The sequence below is a fragment of the Hylobates moloch genome, unplaced genomic scaffold, assembly GCF_009828535.3.
Source record: "Hylobates moloch isolate HMO894 unplaced genomic scaffold, HMol_V3 SCAFFOLD_15, whole genome shotgun sequence".
NCBI classification, from domain to species: domain Eukaryota; kingdom Metazoa; phylum Chordata; class Mammalia; order Primates; family Hylobatidae; genus Hylobates; species Hylobates moloch.
Genome location: NW_026652290.1, coordinates 96,507,336 through 96,528,943, shown reverse-complemented (window position 1 = coordinate 96,528,943; position 21,608 = coordinate 96,507,336). Strand labels below are relative to the sequence as shown.

The 21,608-nt window shown below is 53.4% G+C and overlaps 1 protein-coding gene across 3 annotated transcripts; it reads right to left on the bottom strand.

The window, feature by feature from the left end:
* Positions 1-343: 343 nt before the first annotated feature.
* Positions 344-7,926, bottom strand: SLC39A3 (solute carrier family 39 member 3). 3 transcript variants are annotated; one of them, XM_032176828.2, is made up of 3 exons: positions 7,795-7,926; positions 4,941-5,272; positions 344-1,305 (listed from the first exon to the last, which is right to left on the bottom strand). In XM_032176828.2, exons 2-3 carry the CDS (start codon positions 5,148-5,150, stop codon positions 571-573), a joined length of 945 nt encoding a protein of 314 aa, XP_032032719.1. In that variant the 5' UTR covers positions 5,151-5,272; positions 7,795-7,926; the 3' UTR covers positions 344-570. The 3 variants fall into 3 exon arrangements, with proteins under 3 accessions (XP_032032719.1, XP_058284785.1, XP_058284786.1); XM_058428802.1 differs by lacking the exon at positions 7,795-7,926 and adding an exon at positions 7,402-7,609; XM_058428803.1 differs by lacking the exon at positions 7,795-7,926 and adding an exon at positions 7,126-7,148.
* Positions 7,927-21,608: the final 13,682 nt, after the last annotated feature.

Genomic DNA, 21,608 nt, shown 5'->3' with positions numbered 1-21,608 from the left:
GGGGGTACAGCCTCGTGTGGCAGGAAGGACGGAGCCCGGCTGTCCCATCGCAGTGACTCCAGCCTCTAATAAGCCTCAAGACACTTGGGGCTCGGGCGGCGAGATCCTGGCAACAAAGCAGAGTAGACGATGGGGCCTCAGGGCCCCCAGCTGGCTCCGGAGGCACGGGCGGCGCAGCCCTCACTCTGGCCACAGCAGCCAAACGCTCCCGTCCTTATCCACAGGCTGGGGGTGTGCGGCAGAGAGAGGCGGGTCCTGACCGATCTCACGGGGACCCAGGCCCTGGCCCTCCCGCCCGTGGGTTGCCGCACACCACGGCCCGAGGTTGACATGGCCACACAGCTTTGGTAAAGACTTTTAAGAGAAAGAAGTATTTTAAAAAGTAGCAGTGCTCTGAGGCTCAGGGTGTAGGATCGGGGGCACAGCCTGGTCCCGGGAGGCCCCTTGTGCACAGGTGGTGGCCCAGGGCCACAGTGCTCGCTCTTGGGGGACGCGGGGCTGGGGGACGCAGCCTGTGTCTGGCCCAGGGCTCCCGGCGGGCTCCGGCGGCAGGGACAATGGCGAGGCCGCTCACCACTTGAGGAAGACCATCCCGGCCAGGACGGTGTAGCCCAGCACTAGGAAGAGGACCTTGAGCAGACGGTCACTCTTCTCCTCCAGCTCCTTGGCCAGAATCTCCAGGAAGGTGATGAAGAGGAAGGTGCCGCCCGCCAGGCCCTGCAGCAGCACAGACGCCACGCTGCCCGGCACGCCCTGGGCGCTCTCGATGCCCAGGCCCAGGCCGATGCCCAGGGGGATCATGGCACTCACGGTGACCGCCAGCTTGGCCGCGTCCCGCAGGGGCATGGCACTCCGGGCCATGCTGATGCCCAGGGCCACGGCCACCAGCGTTTCGTGGACGGCCACCCCCACGAACAGGCTCACCACTTTCTCCCCCTCCTCCTGCAGGCCCAGGGCCAGGCCCTCGAAGACCGAGTGGGCCGACAGCGCGAAGGCCAGGCTGAGCAGGCGCACGGGGCTGGCACGCGAGAGGCCCTGCACGCTCAGGCTGGGGCCGTGGCCGTGGGGCTCCACGTACAGCGCGTGGCCCCGCGCGCCCCCCATGAAGGGGCTCTCATACTCCGAGTCGCTGCCCACGTCCGACCCGGCATTGAAGGTCTCCAGGTCGATGAAGGACGGCTTCTCCTTGCGGAAGGTCAGGATCAGCTGCTCCAGGAAGACGGTCATGAAGAAGCCGAGCAGGAGGATGGTCTCGGCCAGCGGGTAGTCGGTGCTGATGTGGCCGAGGCTCAGGACCTTCTGGAGCTGCAGCCGGGGACACCCGGGAGAGAGAGAGAGAGACCCACGCTCAGGGGTGGCGGCGACAGGGCTGGCCAGATGTCACCGTTCAAAGCAAAGTCCAGAAATCCCCGATTCACACAGAGGTTAAAACAAGTGGGAGAGGAAGGGCTCGCCTCTGATGAATTACCACCACCACCACCAGCTGGGCACGGCGGCTCACGCCTGTGACCCCAGTATTTTGGGAGACCGAGGCTGGCGGATTGCTTGAGCCCAGGAGTTCGAGACCGGCCTGGCCAATATGAGGAAACACGTTTCTACTAAAAATACAAAAATTAGCCGGGCACGGTGGCGAGCGCCTGTACTCCCAGCTACTCAGGAGGCTGAGGCAGGAGAATTGCTTGAACCCAGGAGGCAGAGGTTGCAGTGAGCCGAGATCGTGCCACTGCACTCCAGCCTGGGCGACAGAGCGAGACTCTGGCTCAAAATAAACACATAAATAATAAAGAGCTGCAATGGCCTTGCGTGTTCTGCCGCGGGGCCTCCTCTGTGCTTCCCTGACCGACATGCCCGGGCCTGAGTCTCCTCCTGGTCAGGGCTCTCCTAGGGAGGGGAGACCTTGGTGGAAAGAAACTAGACGCGGGTCAGACAGGAGCCGCAGGGCGTCTGCAAGAGGCACACACTCCTATGGGAGGGACGGCTGCTCACAGCGCGGACACGCAGGCATTAGGCTATGCGCCAGGATGAAGTGTCCCGTGAAAGGCAGGCTGTAAACACCCACAACAGCTCCCTGGAGGCTCGTCACGGCAGGGCCAGACTTTACAGCCACCATCCAGAGAGACCTCGAGACCAAAGTGGAGGAAAATCACAACATGCCCGACACTCACAACACCACCTGCTTCCCTGCTTCCTTCCCAGCGGAGACTTCATTACAACCTACATGCGCGCACACACACGCGCGCACACATGCACGCACGCGCACACACACACATGCACACACATGCACGCACACACACATGCACACACACACAAACACGCACATGTGCGCACACACACGCAGGTGCACACACACAAGCACACAGCGGTTCTCAACCGGGGTGATTCTGCCCGTGTGGACACCTGGCAATGTCCAGAAACATTTTTTATTTTCACAACTCAGGTAGGGGGAAGGTGTTGACATTTGGGGCTGGACTGTTCTCTGGGATGGGGCCGTCCTGGGCACTGCAGGGTGCTGCTGAGCAGTGTCTCTGGCCTCCACCCACTCCAGGCCAGGGGCACCTCCAGTCGTGACAACCACAATGTGCCCAGCCATCGCCCGGTGTTTCCTGGGGGCAGATCGCGCTGGGTGAGCCTCTGCTGCAGCAGAAGCCCGTGTTTCCACGGAGAAGCCACTTAACTCCCTCGCTGACCACCGGCTGGAGGCCTCGCGCACGCCTCGCTTGAGGACAAGCTCACCAGGAACTCTAGCTACTCCCCAGAGACAGACATCGATCAGGAGAGGTGAGGCAGACGCACAGGAGCTGTGAACCAGGCACCACTTTCCAGGGGTGACTGACAGCCTGGCCCTGCAGTGGGTGAGGCTGGGGGCTCGGGAGGAGGCACTTCATCCGCCTGACCAGCCCGAGGGCAGGGGAACGGCAGGGAAAGGTTTGGGTGCCGGGAAAAGGCCACTGTGATGAGGGGGAGGGAAGAGCGAGCTCCCCGCAGTCGCCCAGGGCTGCAGTCAGAGGGTGACGGGGGTGACACCATGACTGTGGGGAAAAGGGGGGCTGGCAGTGGCCTCTGGGATGCAGGAGACGTCAGAGACGACCAAGATCTCCATCCTCGCAGTGCTGATGTCAGTCTTCACACGCTGCGTAAGAAATGAACGCAGACTCAGCCACACAGAACAGCAGGAATGCGGTGTCTCAGCTCTGAACGGTGGAAATCCAGGTGCGGGCTAGCCGGGCTCTATGCTCCAGGTCTCGCAGGGTGTCATCAGGGCTGAGATCTCACTGACACCCAGGGTCCTCTTCCAAGCTCAGTGGAGGTTGGAAGAGTCCACCTCCTGGTGGCTGTGGACTGAGGCCCCCGTGTCCTGGCTGGCTGTTGGCGGGGACGGCTCTTGGCACCGCGAGGCTGCCCTCGGGTCCTCGCTTCATGCCCTTCTCCTGGCACACCCTGGCTTTTTGCTTCTCCAAGGCCAGCGGGGCCGGGGGTGAGTGGCTCACCTGATTAGGCCAGGCCCACCCCCCTCCCTTTTGATGAACTCAGTGTTAACTGATTTGGGGGGGTCATCACAGCTGCAACATCCCCTCTGCTGGGATTCTGACATAATGGCAGGAGTGACACCCACGGCAGTCCCAGCCCCACCCACACTCGAGGGGAGGGAACAGCACGGGGCATGCAGAGCAGGGGCTGGAAGCTCAGGGAGCCACCCTGGAACTCTACCCCGCCAAACTAACGGGCTCCGATGATTTAATCCCAGACATCAGCCCTTCTCCTCCCTTCTGGACACTAGGCACGAGGAAAAGCAGGGCCAGGGGTGGGAGCGGTCAGCTTAGGGCTTCTGTGCTTTCATTGGGAGGAAGAACAGAGGGTCCTCACATTTCCACCAAGTATGTAGCCAACACAAACTCAACTGTCACATCTGGCACTGGCCCAGAGAGAGGAAGCCACTCACCTCACCCAGGGTCACCCCGCAAGTGTGGCCAGGGCTGGTCACACTGTGGCCCGACAGGGGACCCACACTCTGGGCTGCTGATATGGGGGAGCTCAAGGAACACGTCAGCAGAGGATGATGCTGTTGGGAGTTGGGGGGGACAGACTCCGAGATGGCCCCAGAAGCCCCTGCCTCCTGACAGCCATACCCTGTGAGGTCCTGGCCACTTGAGTGTGGGACGGACTTGAACTTGCTTCTAACCAGCAGGACACTGGGGCAGAGGGGAAGGGATACCCTGCCACCTCTGCATGACATGGGAACTGTACCCTCTGTCTTACACGGAGTCATGGCCATCTTCTCCATTTGCTGATGAAGGAACTGACCATGCTGGGGAGGCCCACGTGGCCAGGCTCTGAGGGCTGCCCCAGCCAACAGACACTGACAAACAGACACCTTTCATCCGACAACCAATGAGGAACTGAACCTGGCTTACAACCACGTGAGCTTAGAGGCCGACCCATCCCCGGTTGAACGTTGAGATGAGACCACAGCCCAGGAGACACCGTGACTGCTGCCTTGTGACATCCTGAAGCAGTGCCCAGACCCCTGACTCACAGAAACTGTGAGATGATAAACGTTTACAGTCTCAAGGTGCTACGTTTGCTATAATTTGTTATGCAACAGCAGCTGACTGATACAGGAACCGAAGAGAGGCCATGCTTTCCAGCTTCGGGACGGAGTGTGCCCTATGTGGGTGGGTGGTCTGGTCTGATTATCAGGTGACAACCGACAAATCCACCTGTTGGGAAACCCAGGTCTGGTCCAAACCCCTTCTTTGGCCAGTAGAGCACAGAGACAGAAAGTAACCAGTTCACAATCACACAGCAAATTCACTTCCTACTTTCCGTCACCCTTACAGCATCAAGGCCTCCACTGAACTTCGTATCAGTGTTGAAAATGCATCAGAGTCCCTTGGCCATAAGGTGCCAAGGGGTGTTGCCAGTGCCCAGGGAGCTCTTACCTTTTCCCTCACGGCGGGCAGCAGAGCATTGAAGCACGTGGCCAGAAACACCCCCCCTCCAAAGGTGTTGCAGAGAGAGAGGATCTTTTTCGAGCGATGGGCCTTCTCAAAATCTGTCTCAATGATCTTCACGGGGAGCAGGGAGCCGAGCAGCATGAAGAAGAACACGCCGACCATGCAAAGGATTTTGGCCACCAGCAATTTCACCATGGCGGCGGCTTGGGCTGCTCCAGTCACCGCAGGGCCAAATCATCTGCGGGCGCACATCCGAGTCCCACGATGCGCTACCGAGCCCAACCACCCAGTTGGAGGCTCATGTCTCAGTCCAGCAACTGTGAACAGCAGGGGCATTGCATTAGCTTTCTTTTTTTTTTTTTTTTTAGACAGAGTCTTGCTCTGTTCCGTTGCCAGGCTGGAGTGCAATGGCGCAATCTCCGCTCACTGCAACCTCCGCCTCCTGGGTTCAGGCGATTCTCCTGCCTAGTAGCTGGGATTACAGACACGCGCCACCACTCCCAGCACATTTTTTTGTATTTTTAGTAGAGATAAGGTTTCACCATGTTGGTCAGGCTAGTCTCGAACTCCTAACCTCGTGATCCGCCTGCCTCGGCCTCCCAAAGTGCTAGGATTATAGGCGTGAGCCACTGCACCTGGCCGGTTCTACAGTTTTGGAACTCGGACTGGCTCTCTTTGCTCCTCAATCTGCAGACAATGTATTGTGGGACCTTGTAATCGTGTGGAATTAATACTTAATAAACTCCCCTTCATATACATAACTATTCCATTAGTTCTGTCCCTCTAGAGAACGCTGACTAATACACTGTCTCAAAAAAAAAAAAAAGTTCATCAAAACTAAAAAAATCCAGGCTGGGTGTGGTGGCTCACACCTGCAATCCCAGCACTTTGGGAGGCCGAGGCGGGTGGATCACCTGAGGTCAGGAATTCGAGACCAGCCTGGCCAACACGGTGAAATCCCGTCTCCACTAAAAATACAAAAATTAGCTGGGCATGGTGGCGGGCACCTGTAATCCCAGCTACTCTGGAGGCTGAGGCAAGAGAATCGCTTGAACACAGGAGGCAGAGGTTGCAGTGAACCAAGATGGCACCACTGCACTCCAGCCTGGGCAACAAGAGCAAAACTCCATCTCAAAAAAAAAAAAAAAAACAACTAAATAAAATACAAAATTCCACTCCTCAGTCTCCCTGGCCACATTTCAGGTGCTCAGTAGTCACACAAGCCTACTTGACTTATGTGGTTACCGTATTTGACAGCAAAGGGAACACTCTCATCGCTGCAGAACGTTCTATTGGATGGTGGTGGTCCATGGCTTCCCCATGCCCCGAAATAAAGTCTAAACTCTGTACCCTGAGGCTGAAGCTCTTCATGACAAGCTCCTGCCTCGCCTCGGCCCACACTGGTCCTTTCTGTGCCAAGCTCATTCGTGCCTCAGGACCTCTGCATGGGTTCTCCTCTCTCCACCTGGAACACTGCTCTCTTTCCCCTGACCTTCCAGCGATGCCTCCTTCTTCTCTCTTGCTTCTCTGCATCCAGGACCCCTCAAAAGGACCTCCCTCGGCTGGGAGTGGTGGCTCACACCTGTAATCTCAGCACTTTGGGAGGCTGAGGTGGGCAGATCACCTGACGTCGACAGTTTGAGACCAGCCTGGTCAACATAGTGAAACACTGTCTGTACTAAAAATACAAAAATTAGCTGGATGTGGTGGTGGGCACCTGTAATCCCAGCTACTCGGGAGGCTGAGGCAGGAGAATCACTTGAACCCAGGAGGTGGAGGTTGCAGTGAGCCAAGATCACACCATTGCACTCCAGCCTGGGTGACAGAGTAAGACGCTGTCTCAAAAAAAAAAATAAATAAATAAAAATAAAAATAAAAATTAGCTGGGCATGGTGGTACGTGCCTGTAATCCCAGTTACTCAGGAGGCTGAGGCAGGAGAATTGCTTCAACCCAGGAGGCGGAGGTTGCAGTGAGCCGAGATCACGCCATTGCGCTCCAGCCTGGGCTGTAGAGCGAGACTCCGTCTCCCTCTCTGCCCCTGACTGACTCCCGCCCTAAACCATATCCCTGTACCCGCCGGAAGGCCTGCTGCAGAACAGATACTCAAAAACCGCTGCCTGAACACATGGACGAGCCGAAGCGTGTGGCCACTGATAAGGGCCGCATTACCTGATGCAATGAGCCAAAGTGAAGTCGGTTTCACGCTGGACCCCAAAATGTCACCGTTCTTAGGAGGAATCTCAGCTCCTCCCCTGTCCTTGAGTTTTCCTCAACTGGGTTTTCTCCCCCACCATCAGCCCCAAGCGCCTCATGGCCCCGCTACCTCACTGCATTGAGGTCTTCGGGTCACTGCTCAGATGTCTCCACTCAGAGCTCTCCCCGCCCCCTTCCCTGGTGTTGTTTTATTTTATTTTGTGCTACAGAGGGAGCTAAGAATTACATTACTTTAAGTCGTTTAAAGTCGTTCCTCCCCCCAGGCGGTGAGCTGGGCGGGACCAGGCTGTCTGTCTTGCTCAGGGCCAGCTGCACCCAACGCAGAGCCACCCAGGCACACAGTAGGCGCCCAATAAAGACCTGTCCGGCATCGGGATGCCTCAGTCTTTACAGTGAAGGTGAGGGTGGCCTGTACGCTCTCAAACCGGAGGCTGCTCGGGCCAGGATGCGGAGGGCACGGGCTCATTCATTCAATCAGCACTTATTGAGCGCCTTCTGTGTGCCTCGCGCCACCGGACACCGGAGTCGGGCCTCGGCTAACGTGCGGGTAGAGTCCAACAGACCACCGGCCGCCCAGCGCCGCCCCGCCCCGCCGCCCCCGGTCCTCTCTCTGCCCGTACCTACCTCCTGGGGACACCTCGTCCGCCGACTGGCGCCGCTGCCCACCCAACCGCCGCGCAGTCTCGATCCGACGGACGCGGCCCGGAGAGGCCCCGCTCGGCGCGGATGGTCCACGCCCCCCCCACGCCCCTGCCCATTGGCCTCCCCGAGACCCGCTGGCAGAACTTTCCATACTATTGGCTGCGGAACCTGCCACTCATATGCGACTCCACCTCTCCTACCGGCACAGGAAAGGGGTTTCCTCCCGCTGAGCGGCGGGCGCAGCCACCAAGCGGCCCCGGCGGGAAACTCCGATTGGCAAGGAATGGTTCCGGCAGGGTTGGGTTTCCAGAGCTGTCCAGGGACGCCTGGTGCTGAATCCCGCTTGGAAAGAGGCTTGGAGGTGGACGGGAAGCGATTTCCAACGGAGGCGACTCCTCTCTCAGCGTCCTCGCTGCTGATCCCCTTACCAACGGCTGCAGAAGCAGATTCATCCCTTCAACAAATCTCTGTTGATAGGCAGGAGGAGTAAGTCCAAGAGATCGACTGTACATCTCGGTGGCTACAGCTCGTAACAATGCATTGCATACTGCAAAATTGCTAAGAAAGTAGATGTTACATGTTCAAACCATGAAAAACGAAGTATAGGAGGTAACGCGTAAGTTAAAAACAAAATCTTGGCAGGGCGCAGTGGCTCACACTTGTAATCCCAGCACTTTAAGTGGCCGAGGCGGGAGGATCGCTTGAGTCCAGGAGTTCAAGGCCAGCCTGGGCAGCATACTGAGACCCCATCTCTACAAAAAAAAATTTTTTTGAGACAGAGTCTCGCTCTTGTCACTCAGGCTGGAGTGCAATGGCGTGATCTTGGCTCGCTGCAACTTCCGACTCCCGTGTTCAAGCGATTCTCCTGCCTCAGCCTCCCAAGTAGCTGGAATTATAGGTGCATGCCACCACACCGGTTAATTTTTGTGTTTTTGGTAGAGATAGGGTTTCACCATGTTGGCCAGGCTGATCTTGAACTCCTGACCTCAGGTGATCCTCTTACCTTGGCCTCCCAAAGTGCTGGGATTACAGGCATGAACCACTGCACTTGGCCTGATGACTTGATTCTAACAAACAGAAAATGGCAAACAAATGGGGTGTCATTCTGAGATAAGGCTATGAGAGGTGAATTCTGTTTTGCCAGCAGAGCCTGTCTCTCATCTTCTCAGCCTACATGCCTTGACAAAGCAAGCTAAGATGCTGGAGAGATCCACAGGGCAGGGAACTGAGGGTGTCCTCCGGCCAACAGTCAGCAAGGCAATGAAACCCTCAGCACAAGAGCCCACAAGGAACCAAATGTTGCCAACAGCCATGAATGTGATCATGGAAGAGGGTCCTGCCCCAGTTGAGCCTTCGGATGACTGCTTCACTTCAATTGCAGCCTTTGAAAGACCCTAAAACAGGGCTGCATGTGGTGGCTCATGCCTATAATCCCAGCACTTTGGAAGGCCAAGGTAGGCAGGTCACTTAAAGTCAGGAGTTTGAGACTAGCCTGGCCAACATGGCAAAACCCCATCTCTACTAAAAATACCAAAATTAGCCGGGCATGGTGGTGGGCACCTGTAGTCCCAGCTACTAAGGAGGCTGAGGCATCAGAATCACTTGGACCCAGGAGGCAGAGGTGACAGTGAGCTGAAATCATACCATTACACTCCAGCCTGGGCAACAGAGTGAGACCCTGTCTCAAAAAGAAAAGGAAGAAGAAGAAGAAGGAGAAGGGGAAGGAGAAGGAGAAGGAGAAGGAGAAGGAGGAGGAGGAGAAGAAGAAGAAGAAGAAGAAGAAGAAGAAGAAGAAGAAGAAGAAGAGAAGAAGAAGAAGAAGAAGAAGAAGAAGAAGAAGAAGAAGAAGAAGAGGAGGAGGAGGAGGAGGAGGAGGAGGAGGAGGAGGAGGAGGAGGAGGAGGAGGAGGAAGAAGAAGAAGAAAGAAAAACAAAGCCCCTGAAAACAGAAGACCCATGTGAACTGCATCTGAATTCCTCACCCACAGAAACTGAGATAATACGTGCTGTTTCAAGCCACTTAGTTTTGTGTTTGTTTGCTTGTATTTTGAGACAGAGTCCTGCCCCATCACCCAGGCTGGAGTGCAGTGGTGCAATCATAGCTCACTGCAGCCATGACCTCCTGGGCTCAAGCAGTCCTTCCACCTCAGCCTCCCAAGTAGCTGGGAGCACGTGCCACCATGCCCAGCTAATTTTTTACCTGATGTCACAGAGGCCAGTCTTGAACTCCTGGATTCAGGAAATCCTCCCACCTCAGCCTCCCAAACTGCTGAGATTACAGGCATGAGCCACAATGCCTGCTGGCACTACATTTGGGGGAAAATTTATCATATGGCAATAGATAACTAATACACATACATACTAGAAAAACTATAGGTTGTATTAAGTTCTGTGAAGAAAGAAAGAGAGACTTCTGCGCAGGAATTAGCCAAGTCAAATGTACTGAGAAGGCCGGGTGCGGTGGCTCACACCTGTAATCCCAGCACTTTGGGAGGCTGAGGTGGGCGGATCACCTGAGGTCAGGAGTTCAAGACCAGCCTGGCCAACATGGTGAAACCCTGTCTGTACCAAAATATAAAAATTAGCAGGGCGTGGTGGTGGGTGCCTGTAATCCCAGCTACTCGGGAGGCTGAGGTAGGAGAATCGCTTGAACCTGTGAGGTGAAGGTTGCAATGAGCCAAGATCATGCCACTGCACTCCAGCCTGGGTGACAGAGCAAGGCTCTGTCTCAAAAAAAAAAAAAAAAAAAAAAAAAGTACTGAGAAGTAGGGAGAGGAGAGAAGATGGTTGACAAAAAGATGGAGAAGGGCTTGCCGCATTTGAGGAGGTGGAAAGCCAGCCTGGCCAAATGTTCATGAGCAGTAAGGAGATGGGAGATTAGGGACAGTCCCATAGACCGTGCTGTGGAACTTGAATTTTACCGTAAGTGCAGTGTGATTCATTGAAGGATTTTTAAGTAGGTGAGGGTTGTCATCTAATTTTATGTCTTAAGATTATTTTGACTCGTGTGTAAAGAAAGGCTGAATTATAGAGAAGCAAGAATGGAAGCAGGGAGACTACTTCAGAGTCCTCCGGCCAAGAGTTGGGCTGGGTGCCTTGGCGCACACCTGCAATCCTAGCACATCGGGAAGCCATGGCAGGAAGATCGCTTGAGCCCAGGAGTTCGAGACCAGCCATAGTGAGACCCTATCTCTATTTCTAAGAAAAGACTTGATGGTAGTTTAGCTGAGGTTATTGACAGGAGAAAGGACAGTGGGTGAATTTGAGAAATATTTTGGGGGGGTGAATTGACAGGACTTGGTACTGGTTTGTCTGTGTGGGTTGCAGGAGAAGGAGGTGTTGGGGGTGACTTCTGGTTCTCTGCTTTGAGCCATCGGATGGATTCTGGTGCTCACTAAAATAGGAAAGACTGGAGGAGGCACAGAGATTGAAGGCGTCAAAAGACAGAGTTCAGTTTTGCAGAGGCTATAAATGAGACATCTACAAGTTCTTAGCATTTAATGCCATTTTCTGCCTGTGTGGAGCCGACGTCATCGTGTGGAACACACGGTTTGTGGTAGCTATTTTTATTATCAGATGCAGAGTGATCTGACTCTCTTTCTGTTTTCCATAACTCACGACAAGAAAAAGATGGCTTGTAACATGAGCACAGCAGGTAGACGCCACAGGACGACCCCTTCCTGAGGGGAATTCATAGCACCTGATATTTATTCGTAATTGGAGAATCAGCCTGTTCAGGGAAAGAGCTACGTAAGCTTTGGTCTTTGATTCATTCAGTACGTGTTTTTGAAAACCTCCCGTGCACCAGAAGCTATGTAGGACCAGATGGCTTCAGAGTGCAACAGAAAAAACATACTAATAAAATAAAATAAAAGCAGCACAGTGGTGCATACCTATAATCCCAGCACTTTGGGAGGCTGAGGTAGGAGGATCTCTTGAGCCCAGGAGTTGGAGACAAGCCTGGGCAAGATGATGGGACCCTATCTCTGTTAAAAAAAAAAAAAATACCGACAAATTGACTGCCTTCAGTATTTCAAAAATCTTCCATAGTAAAAAACACCATGAATGGACTTAATAGACAAGTGACAGGCTGGGAGAAAAATGTTGATACTATATGAGACAGAGCCCTTGATTGAAAATAAACATCTAGGCCGGGCGCGGTGGCTCACGCTTGTAATCCCAGCACTTTGGGAGGCCGCGGCGGGCGGATCACGAGGTCAGCAGATTGAGACCATCCTGGCTAACAGGGCGAAACCCCATCTCTACTAAAAATAGAAAAAATTAGCCGGGTGTGGTGGCGGGCGCCTGTAGTCCCAGCTACTCGGGAGGCTGAGGCAGGAGAATGGCGTGAACCCGGGAGGCGGAGCTTGCATTGGGCTGAGATCGCCCCACTGCACTCCAGACTGGGTGAAAGAGCAAGACTCTGTCTCAAAAAAAACAAAAAGGGCTGGGCGCGGTGGCTCACGCCTGCAATCCCAGCACTGTGGGAGGCCAAGGCAGGCGGATCACTTGAGGTCAGGAGTTTGAGACCAGCCTGACCAACATGGTGAAACCCTGTCTCTACTAAAAATACAAAAATTAGCTGTACCGGTAATACCAGCTAGGTGGGAGAAGGCGTGAACCCGGGAGGCGGAGCTTGCAGTGAGCCCAAGATTGCGCCACTGCACTCCAGCCTGGGTGACAGAGCAAGACTCCATCTCAAAAAAAAAAAAAAAAAGAAAAGAAAAAAGAAAGAAGGAAAGGAAGGGAGGAAGGGAGGAAGGAAGGAAGGAAGGAAGGAAGGAGAGAGAAAGATCATTGAAATATAAATGTGGTTTTTTTGTTTTGTTTTGTTTTGTTTTGTTTTTTGGTTTTTGGGGGCTTTTCTTGGAGACGGAGTCTCACTCTTGTTGCCCAGGCTGGAGTGCAGTGGTGCAGTCTTGGCTCACTGCAACCTCTACCTCCCAGGTTCAAGTGATTCTTGTGCCTCAGTCTCCCAAGTAACTGGGACTACAGGTGCCTACTACCACGCCCCGCTAATTTTTTGTATTTTTAGTAGAAACGGGATTTCTCCATGTTGGCCAGGCTGATCTCGAACTCCTGACCTCAAGTGATCCTCCCACCTCGGCCTCCCAAAGTGCTGGGATGACAGGCGTGAGCCACCGCGCCCGGCTTCACACGACATTTCATCATCACATCTTCTTAGGCTCCTCCCAACTGTCACAGTTTCTCAGATGTTCCTGGTTTTTCATGATCTGGACAGTTTTGAGGAGGACGGGTCAGATATTTTGCGGAATATTTATTGACTGGGCGTTTCCTGACAGTTTTCTCACCGTTGGAATGGAGTTGTGTTTCCGTTGTTTGTTTTTGAGGAAGACTATAGAAGTGAGACGCCGGTCGGGCGCGGTGGCTCACGCCTGTAATCCCAGCACTTTGGGAGGCCGAGACGGGCGGATCACGAGGTCAGGAGATCGAGACCATCCTGGTTAACACGGTGAAACCCCGTCTCTACTAAAAATACAAAAAATTAGCCGGGTGCAGTGGCGGGCGCCTGTAGTCCCAGCTACTCGGGAGGCTGAGGCGGGGAGTTGCAGTGACCGATGGCCATGATCCGGGTGGGAAAGAAGAAGACCCCATCTCAGAAGTGAGACGCCATCCCCATCACATCACATCATAGCAACGTCCATGCAGTCAGTCGACATGACTTACCACTGTTGACACTGACTGGGTCACCTGGTTGACATAATAGTTGGCAGATTTTTTCTACTGTAAAATTCCTTATTCTTTTTTTTTTTTTTTTTAGAGAGGGGGTCTCCCTCTGTTGGCCAGTCTGGAGTTTTACTATGTCACTTAGGCCGGTGTTGAACTCCTGGTCTCAAGTGATCATCCTGACTCAGCCTCTGAGAGTGCTGAGATTACAGGGATGAGCCACCAAGCCCAGCCAATTATTCTATGTGTGTAGAGACAGTCTTCCCATGTTGCTCAGGCTGGTCTTGAACTCCTAGATTCAAGCAATCCATCCACCTCAGCCTCCTGAATAGCTGGGACTATAGGTCCGTATCACCACACCTGGCTAACACTTGTTTTTCAGGTCCTTCAACTTCAGCTATCCTGGTGTAGTTGTTTGCTACTGTGGTTTTTTTGTTTGTTTGTTTGTTTGTTTGTTTGTTTGTTTTTTGAAACAGAGTCTCGCTCTGTCGCCCAGGCTGGAGTGCAGTGGTGCGATCTCAGCTCACTGCAAGCTCCGCCTCCCAGGTTCACGCCATTCTCCTGCCTCAGCCTCCCGAGTAGCTGGGACTACAGGCGCCCGCCACCACGCCCGGCTAATTTTTTGTATTTTAGTAGAGACGCGATTTCACTGTGTTAGCCAGGATGGTCTCAATCTCCTGACCTCGTGATCCACCCGCCTCGGCCTCCCAAAGGGCTAGGATTACAGGCGTGAGCCACCGTGCCCAGCCACTATTATGGTTTTAATTAGTGTTCTCCTGATGTCTAATGACATTGAGCTCTTTTCCTCATACTCATGGGCCATTTGCCTATCCTGTTTTTTGGAATGTCTAAGTGTTTTGCCCAATAAGAGAATTGGGTCATCTCTCTTCTCACTGATTTGTAGGAGTATTTGATATTTTTATAAAGTACATATTGCAAATGTCTTCACCCACTCAATGGCTCAATTTATCGCTCTATTTTAATGGCATCATTATTTTAATGCAGTCTAATTGTTGATTAAAAAAAAAAAACTTGGCCAGGTGCAGTGGCTCACACCTGAAATCCCAGCACTTTGGGAGGCCGAGGCATGCAGATCACCTGAGGTTGGGAGTTCAAGACCAGCCTGACCAACATGGGGAAACCCCATCTCTACTAAAATTACAAAATTAGCTGGGGGTGGTAGCAGGTGCCTATAGTCCCAGCTACTCAGGAGGCTGAGGCAGGAGAATTGCTTGAACCCGGGAGGCAGAGGTTGTGGTGAGCCGAGATCTCGCCACTGCACTCCAGCCTGGGTAACAAGAGAGAAACTCTGTCTCAAAAAAAAAAAAAAAAAACTTTATGGTTAGTGCTTTTTGCTTTCTCTCTAAGAAAATTTTGCCTACCCCAAAATAGACGCTATATTTTCTTCTGAAACCCTTGTGGCTTTACCTATTGTAGACTGTATTTCTATAACTCTCAAAAACAGGCAGCACCCACCCATGGCATCAAACGCTAGGTCAGTGTCACCCTCTGGGGAGGCAGTGAGTAGCAGGAATGTGGGGGGACTTGGAGGCAGTGAGTAGCAGGAATGTGGGGGCACTGCTTAGGTTTGGTTTCTTGGCGTAGGTGCCAATGATATGGGCGTGTTCCCCTCGTGAAAATTCATCATGATGTTTGCTTCTTTTGAGACGGAGTCTCGCTCTTGTTGCCCAGGCTGGAGTGCAATGGCATGATCTCGGCTCACTGCAACCTCCACCTCCTGGGTTCAAGCAATTCTCCTGCCTTGGCCTCCCAAGTAGCTGGGATTACAGGTACCTGCCACCACGCCCGGCTAATTTTGGTATTTTTTAGTGGAAATGGGGTTTTGTCATGTTAGCCAGGCTGGTCTCTAACTCCTGACCTCCGGTGATCCACCCACCTTGGCCTCCCAAAGTGCTGGGATTACAGGTGTGAGCCACTGCGCCCCGCCCATGATGTTTGCTTATAATTTGAGCACTTTGGTGTAGGTATGTTATATTTGCATTAAAAGTCTTTAAAATACCTGTAGTCCCAGCTACTCAGGAGGCTGAAGTAAGAGGATCACTTGAGCCCAGGAGTTCAAGGCTGCCGTGAGCTATGATGGCACCACTGCACTCCAGCCTGGGAAACTCATCTCTTAAAAAAGAAAAAAAAAAAGAAGAAGAAGAAGAAGCCTGGCACAGTGTCTCACACCTGTAATCCCAACTTTGGGAGGCCAAGGTGGGAGGATTGCTTAAGGCCAAGAGTTTGAGACCAGCCTGGGCAACACAGCAAGACCCGATCTCTAAAAAAAAAAAAAAAATTATCCAGGCATGATGGCACATGCCTCTAGTCCTGGCTACTCGGGAGGCTGAGGCCGGAGGATTGCTTGAGCCCAGGAGGTCGAGGCTGCGATGAGCTGTGACTGCACCACTGCTCTCCAGCCTGGAAAGGAGACACACACAAAAAAGAGAGACCTTGTCTCAAAAATAAATAAAAATTGGCTGGGCGCGGTGGCTCATGCCTGTATTCCCAGCACTTTGGGAAGCCGAGACGGGTGGATCACCTGAGGCCAGGAGTTCGAGACCAGCCTGGCCAACATGGAGAAACCCCGTCTCTACTATAAATAAATAAAAAAATAGCCAGACATGGTGGTGTGCGACTGTAGTCCCAGCTACTCTGGAGGCTGAGACATGAGAATCACTTGAACCCAGGAGGCAGAGGTTGCAGTGAACCGAGATCGTGGCACTGCGCTCTAGCCTGGGCGACAGAGCAAGACTCCGTCCCAAAAAAAACAAAAATTAAAATTAAAAAATAAATAAGTAAATAAAAATGTATAAAGGTTGAAAAAGCACCATTAACAAAAGAGAGGGAGACAGAGGAATGGGGCTCCCCAAGTCTGCCCGGGCTTGGCAAGAATTCAGGACACCGTGAGCTGATGAGAATTTCTGGTTTCTGGTGGGCTTCGCGGGTCCTCGCGCGCCCAGGCTGCCGGGCCTCATGTCTTTGGCGCTGCATCCCACAGGTATCTCAGGGCTCAGCCTGGCTCCCTGGTCCACTGCGTGCATCCTCTTGGCTCCATCAAAGCACGAGCCCCCGGTAGCACAACCCTGTTTCGGAGGATGTTTTCTCCGTGTCATTCTGAAAGGAGACCCAATTCAAAGAGCAAATCTCTAGCAGCAGGGCGGTCCCTAGGCTCTGGCCCAGGTGGCTGCAGGAGGAGCCACGCCTTGTCGATCACAGCCCTGGCAGCTGCGGACGCACGTGGGTGCCTGCGGGAGAGGCCGTGGCTGCCGCGCCGCCTGGTGGCTCCGTGCGGAATTGCCCTGGCTCCCCATTTTCGAGTCCACATCCCGGATGCTTGGTCTCCAATCCAATGTTAATTTTTTATTATTTATTTATTTAGTTAGTTATTTAGAGACGGAGTCTCGCTCTGTCGCCCAGGCTGGAGTGCAGTGGCACAATCTCGGCTCACTGCAACCTCCAACTTCCGAGTTCAAGCGATTCTCCTGTCTCAGCCTCCTGAGTAGCTGGGATTACAGGTGTGCACCACCACACCCGGCTAATTTCGTATTTTTAGAGATGGGGTTTCTCCATATTGGTGAGGCTGGCCTGGAACTCCTGACCTCAAGTGATCCTCCCGCCTCGGCCTTCCAAAGTGCTGGGATGACAGGCGTGAGCCACCGCGCCCAGCCCTTTTATTATTTATTTTATTATTTTTATTATGTTATTTAAGACAGTCTCACTCTGTTGCCCAGGCTGGAGTGCAGTGGCGTGATCTCAGCTCACTGCAACCTCCACCTCCCAGTTCAAGTGATTCTCCTGCCTCAGCCTCCCGAGGAGCTGGGATTACAGGCACCTGCCACCACGCCCAGCTAATTTTTGTATTTTTAGTAGAGGTGGGGTTTCACCATGTTGGCCAGGTTCATCTTGATACCATAATAAGGCAGGAGGGAGGAAGGGAGGAAGGGAGGGAGGGAGGAAGGGAAGGAGGCAGGGAGGGAGGACACATGCACCCCTGAATCTAAAATTTAAAAATGGGCTGGGCGCGGCAGCTCACCCCTGTAATCCCAGAAATTTGGGAGGCCGAGGCGGGTGGATCACTCGAGGTGAGGAGTTCGAGACCAACCTGGCCAACATGGCAAAACCCCATCTGTACTAAAAATACAAAAAAAATTAGACGGGCATGGTGGCACATGCCTGTAATCCCAGCTACTGTGGAGGCTGAGGCAGGAGAATTGCTTGAACCCAGGAAGTTGAGGCTGCAGTGAGCTGAGATCGCCCCACTGCACTCCAGCCTGGGTGACAGAGCGTGACTCTGTCTCAAAAAATAAATACAATTTTAAAATAATAAATAAAATTAGCTGGGCGTGGTGATCCATGCTTGTAGTCCCAGCTACTTGAAAGGCTGAAGTGGGAGGATCACTTGAGCCCAGGAGGTTGAGGCTGCAGTGAGCTATGATCACGCTGCTGCACTCCAGCCTGGGCAACAGAGCCAGACCCTGTCTCTAAAAAGAATAATTTGAAATAAGGTATTTTTGCAAGATGGAGAACAGGCTGGGGAAGGTCACTTCGTTTTAGGTTTTCAAGTTACTCAGTTTGGGGTGAAATGTTTTCCTTCAAAGATACCGGGACATTCCAGAGTCAGTGACAAATTATTTTTCCTAATGGCAAAACGGTTTGGGACATGGATTTATTTGACACATTTATCTAGAGAGTACCATGTGGCTGGGCTTCTCCTCCTCTGTGCTGTGGCCATTTGGGGCTGAATTATTCGCTGGGGTGGGGCCATCTTGGCACTGCAGGGTGCTGAGCAGCGTCCCCAGCCTCCACCTACTCCATGCCAGGCGCACCCCCCAGTCGTGACAACCACAGATGTCCCCAGGCATCACCCTCTGTCCCAGGGAGGACAACTGCACCCGTTGAGAAGCACCAATTCTGCAAAAGAGAAAAACACTATTTGTCTCCTCCTCATGGCTTCCTGGGACTTACTCTGGAGGGGTTTGCAACGTAGCCCCTGCAGGGTCAGGCTTTGTAGGAACTGCACCCCAAGCATGCAGAGAAGCAGAGGGCAGAGACTTCCTAATTCCATGATTACACTTGGAGGTTCAACCAACTCCTGGAGCCCTGAGTCACGACCTACACGAAACCCAAGTTTAATGACCGTTTCTTTGCTCTGCGCATCTCTGACAGGAATATTCAGAACTACCCTATTTCTAACTTGTGTGGGATCAAGCAGCCATTATCTATGACACGCTTCTCATCAAGTCGCGCAGAGGAGCCGCTGGTTCTGGGATGAGATGACAGCTCCCCCTCGCCACCCCTCCTCTTCTCCACCCTGTGGTGATTCCAAAACAGAAACTTTCTGGAGGTCTCTCAAAGGCTTGGGCTGGGTTCGGGGTCAACTGAGAAGAGACTGTGCAGGCTTTCTCAGTGATGGACACGAGATGGGAGGAAATGAGCCGAGGTCGTCTACGAAGACTGAAGGGCGTGCTGGCTGCGGCTGGGACGCGCAGCTCCTGCGACAGTGTCCACAGGTGTTTCCCAGAGTGGGATTCTCCAAACAGAGGCATCGCGATCACCTGGGCCGCTTGTCTACAGTGGAGATCCGGCCAGGCGCGGTGGCTCACGCCTGTCATCCCAGCACTCTGGGAGGCCGAGGCGGGTGGATCACCTGAGGTCAAGAGTTCAAGATCTGCCTGGCCAACGTGGTGAAACCCCCATGTCTACCCAAAATGCAAAAATTAGCTGGGTGTGGCGGTGGGCACCTCTAATCCCAGCTACTTGGGAGGCTGAGGCAGGAGAATCGCTTGAACCCAGGAGGCAGAGGTTGCAGTGAGTCAAGATGGCACCGCTGCACTCCAGCCTGGGCGACAGAGTAAGTGAGACTCTATCTCAAAAGAAAAAAACATGTAGCTACATGTGGGTGGGCCCCAGTTGTGTGTTCATCAAGCCCTCTGGGTGGCTCTGACGCCTACCAAACTTTAAGACCCAATCAATGGTCCCTCTGTGTCCTGCTTCGGGTGTGAGCCACCGAGCCCGGCCCTGACTTATTTTTAATTTTTTGAGACAGGGTCTTGCTCTTTTGCCCAGGCTAGAGTGCAGTGGTGTGATCATGGCTCACTACAACTTCAAACTCCCAGGCTCCAGTGATCTTCCTACCTCAGCCTCCTGAGGGGCTGGGACTACAAGTGAGCACCACCATGTCTGGCTAATTTTTTTTTTTTTTTTTTTTTTGGTACAGATGGAGGCTCACCATCTTACTTTTTGTTTTTGAGATGGAATTTCGCTCTCGTTGCCCAGACTGGAGTGCAGTGGTGCAATCTTGGCTCACTGCAACCTCTGCCTCCCAGGTTCAAGCGATTCTCCTGCCCCAGCCTCCCGAGAAGCTGGGATTACAGGCTTGCGCCACCATGCCCAGCTAATTTTTGTATTTTTAGTAGAGACAGGGTTTCACCATGTTGGCCAGGCTAGTCTCGAACTCCTGACCTCAGGTGATCCGTCTGCCTTAGCCTCCCAAAGTGCTGGGATGACAGGTGTGAGTGAGCCACCACACCTGGCCTGGAGTGTCTGATTTAGGCCTGCGGTGGGGCCCAAGATTTTGCGTTTCTACGGCGCCCCCAGGCCACGCTGCTGCTGCTGAGCTGAGGACAGTCTAAAATGTATCGCTCATCCAGGGTTCCCCTTCTACCGCCCCGGCTCTGTGGACACTGGGGCTGGATCATTCTCTGGAGCGGGGCCGTCCTGGGCCCTGCAGTGTGCTGAGCAGCGTCCCTGGCCTCCACCCCCACCATTGCAACAACCACTCACGTCCCCAGACGCTGCCCAGCTAAGTGTGCCCTGGAGAAAGAGCCACCCTGCTGAGAAGCTCTGCCTGAGACCTGCCTCCCACAGCCAGGCCCCTTCAGCACTAGAGCCAGCAACCCCAGGGAAGCTGTTCTTTGAATTTCGTGACTTTTTGGTGTGTGATTTTTGGGAGCTGACAGAGGTAGCAGCTGAACCTGAAACTTCGCCCCTGCAGATCTCGGTTCTTGCTGCTATTATTGCAGGGGTGGAGAAGGTGGGTGCTTGAGGCAGGGTCCTGAGCCAGAGTCCCTGCCAGGGCTCCGCCAGGTTCAGACGCTCACGGGTGGGGTGACCTCGGGCCTGACAGCCAGGCCTCGATTTCTCTGTCTCTAGCATGAGGGTGCCGGTGCCCAACCTTGGCTTTTGGGAAACAGGAATTCACAGTCCACGAAAGCTTAGGGGACCTTCGGGGAGTTGTTCTTTCATTTTTATGTTTTTGAGATGTAGTCTCACTCTGTTTCCCAGGCTGGAGAGCAATGGTGCTAACTCAGCTCACTGCAACCTCTGTCTCCCGGGTTCCAGCGATTCTCCTGCCTCTGCCTCCTGAGTAGCTGGGATTACAGGCACCTGCCACCATGCCTGCCAATCTTTTTTTTGTATTTTTAGTAGAGATGGGGTTTCATCATGTTGGCCAGGCTGGTCTTGAACTCCTGACCTCAAGTGATCCACCCGCCTCAGCCTCCCAAAGTCTTGGGAAGACAGGCGTGAGCCACCACACCCGGCCAAGGGAGCAACTTCTATGTTCACAAAACCCTGTGCAGCACCCTAGAGTTGGGGCCAAGATGGGCCTGGAAGCTTTCTGGGTTCCTTCCTGCCTGGGACTCCCCCATGGACCCATTCTCTCAACTGGAGCCGTTGTGAAAGGGAGGTGCCTTTGGTTACAAATACAGAATGTATGGAGTTACAATATGCTAGAAAAGCAACAGACAAGGCCAGGCGTGGTGGCTCACGCCTGTAATCCCTGCACTTTGGGAGGCCGAGGCAGGCAAATCACCTGAGGTTGGGAGTTCGAGAACAGCCTGACCAACATGGAAAAACCCTGTCTCTACTAAAAATACAAAAAATTAGTTGGGCCTGGTGGTGCATGCCTGTAATCCCAGCTACTTGGGAGGCTGAGGCAGGAGAATCACTTGAACCCGGGAGGTGGAGGTTGCAGTGAGCCGAGATTGTGCCATTATACTCCAGCCTGGGCATCTAGGGTGAAACTCGGTCTCAAAAAAAAAAAAGAAAAGAAAAAGGAAAAAAAAGGAAAGCAACAGACAATACGATCACTCTCTGCTGAGGACC

Coding starts and splice junctions, on each gene's coding strand:
- SLC39A3 (XM_032176828.2), bottom strand. CDS start 5,150: ATGGTGAAATTGCTGGTGGCCAAAATCCTTTGCATGGTCGGCGTGTTC. Junction 1,306..4,940: donor TGCCCGCCGTGAGGGAAAAG/GTAAGAGCTCCC, acceptor CCCCGGCTGCAG/CTCCAGAAGGTCCTGAGCCT.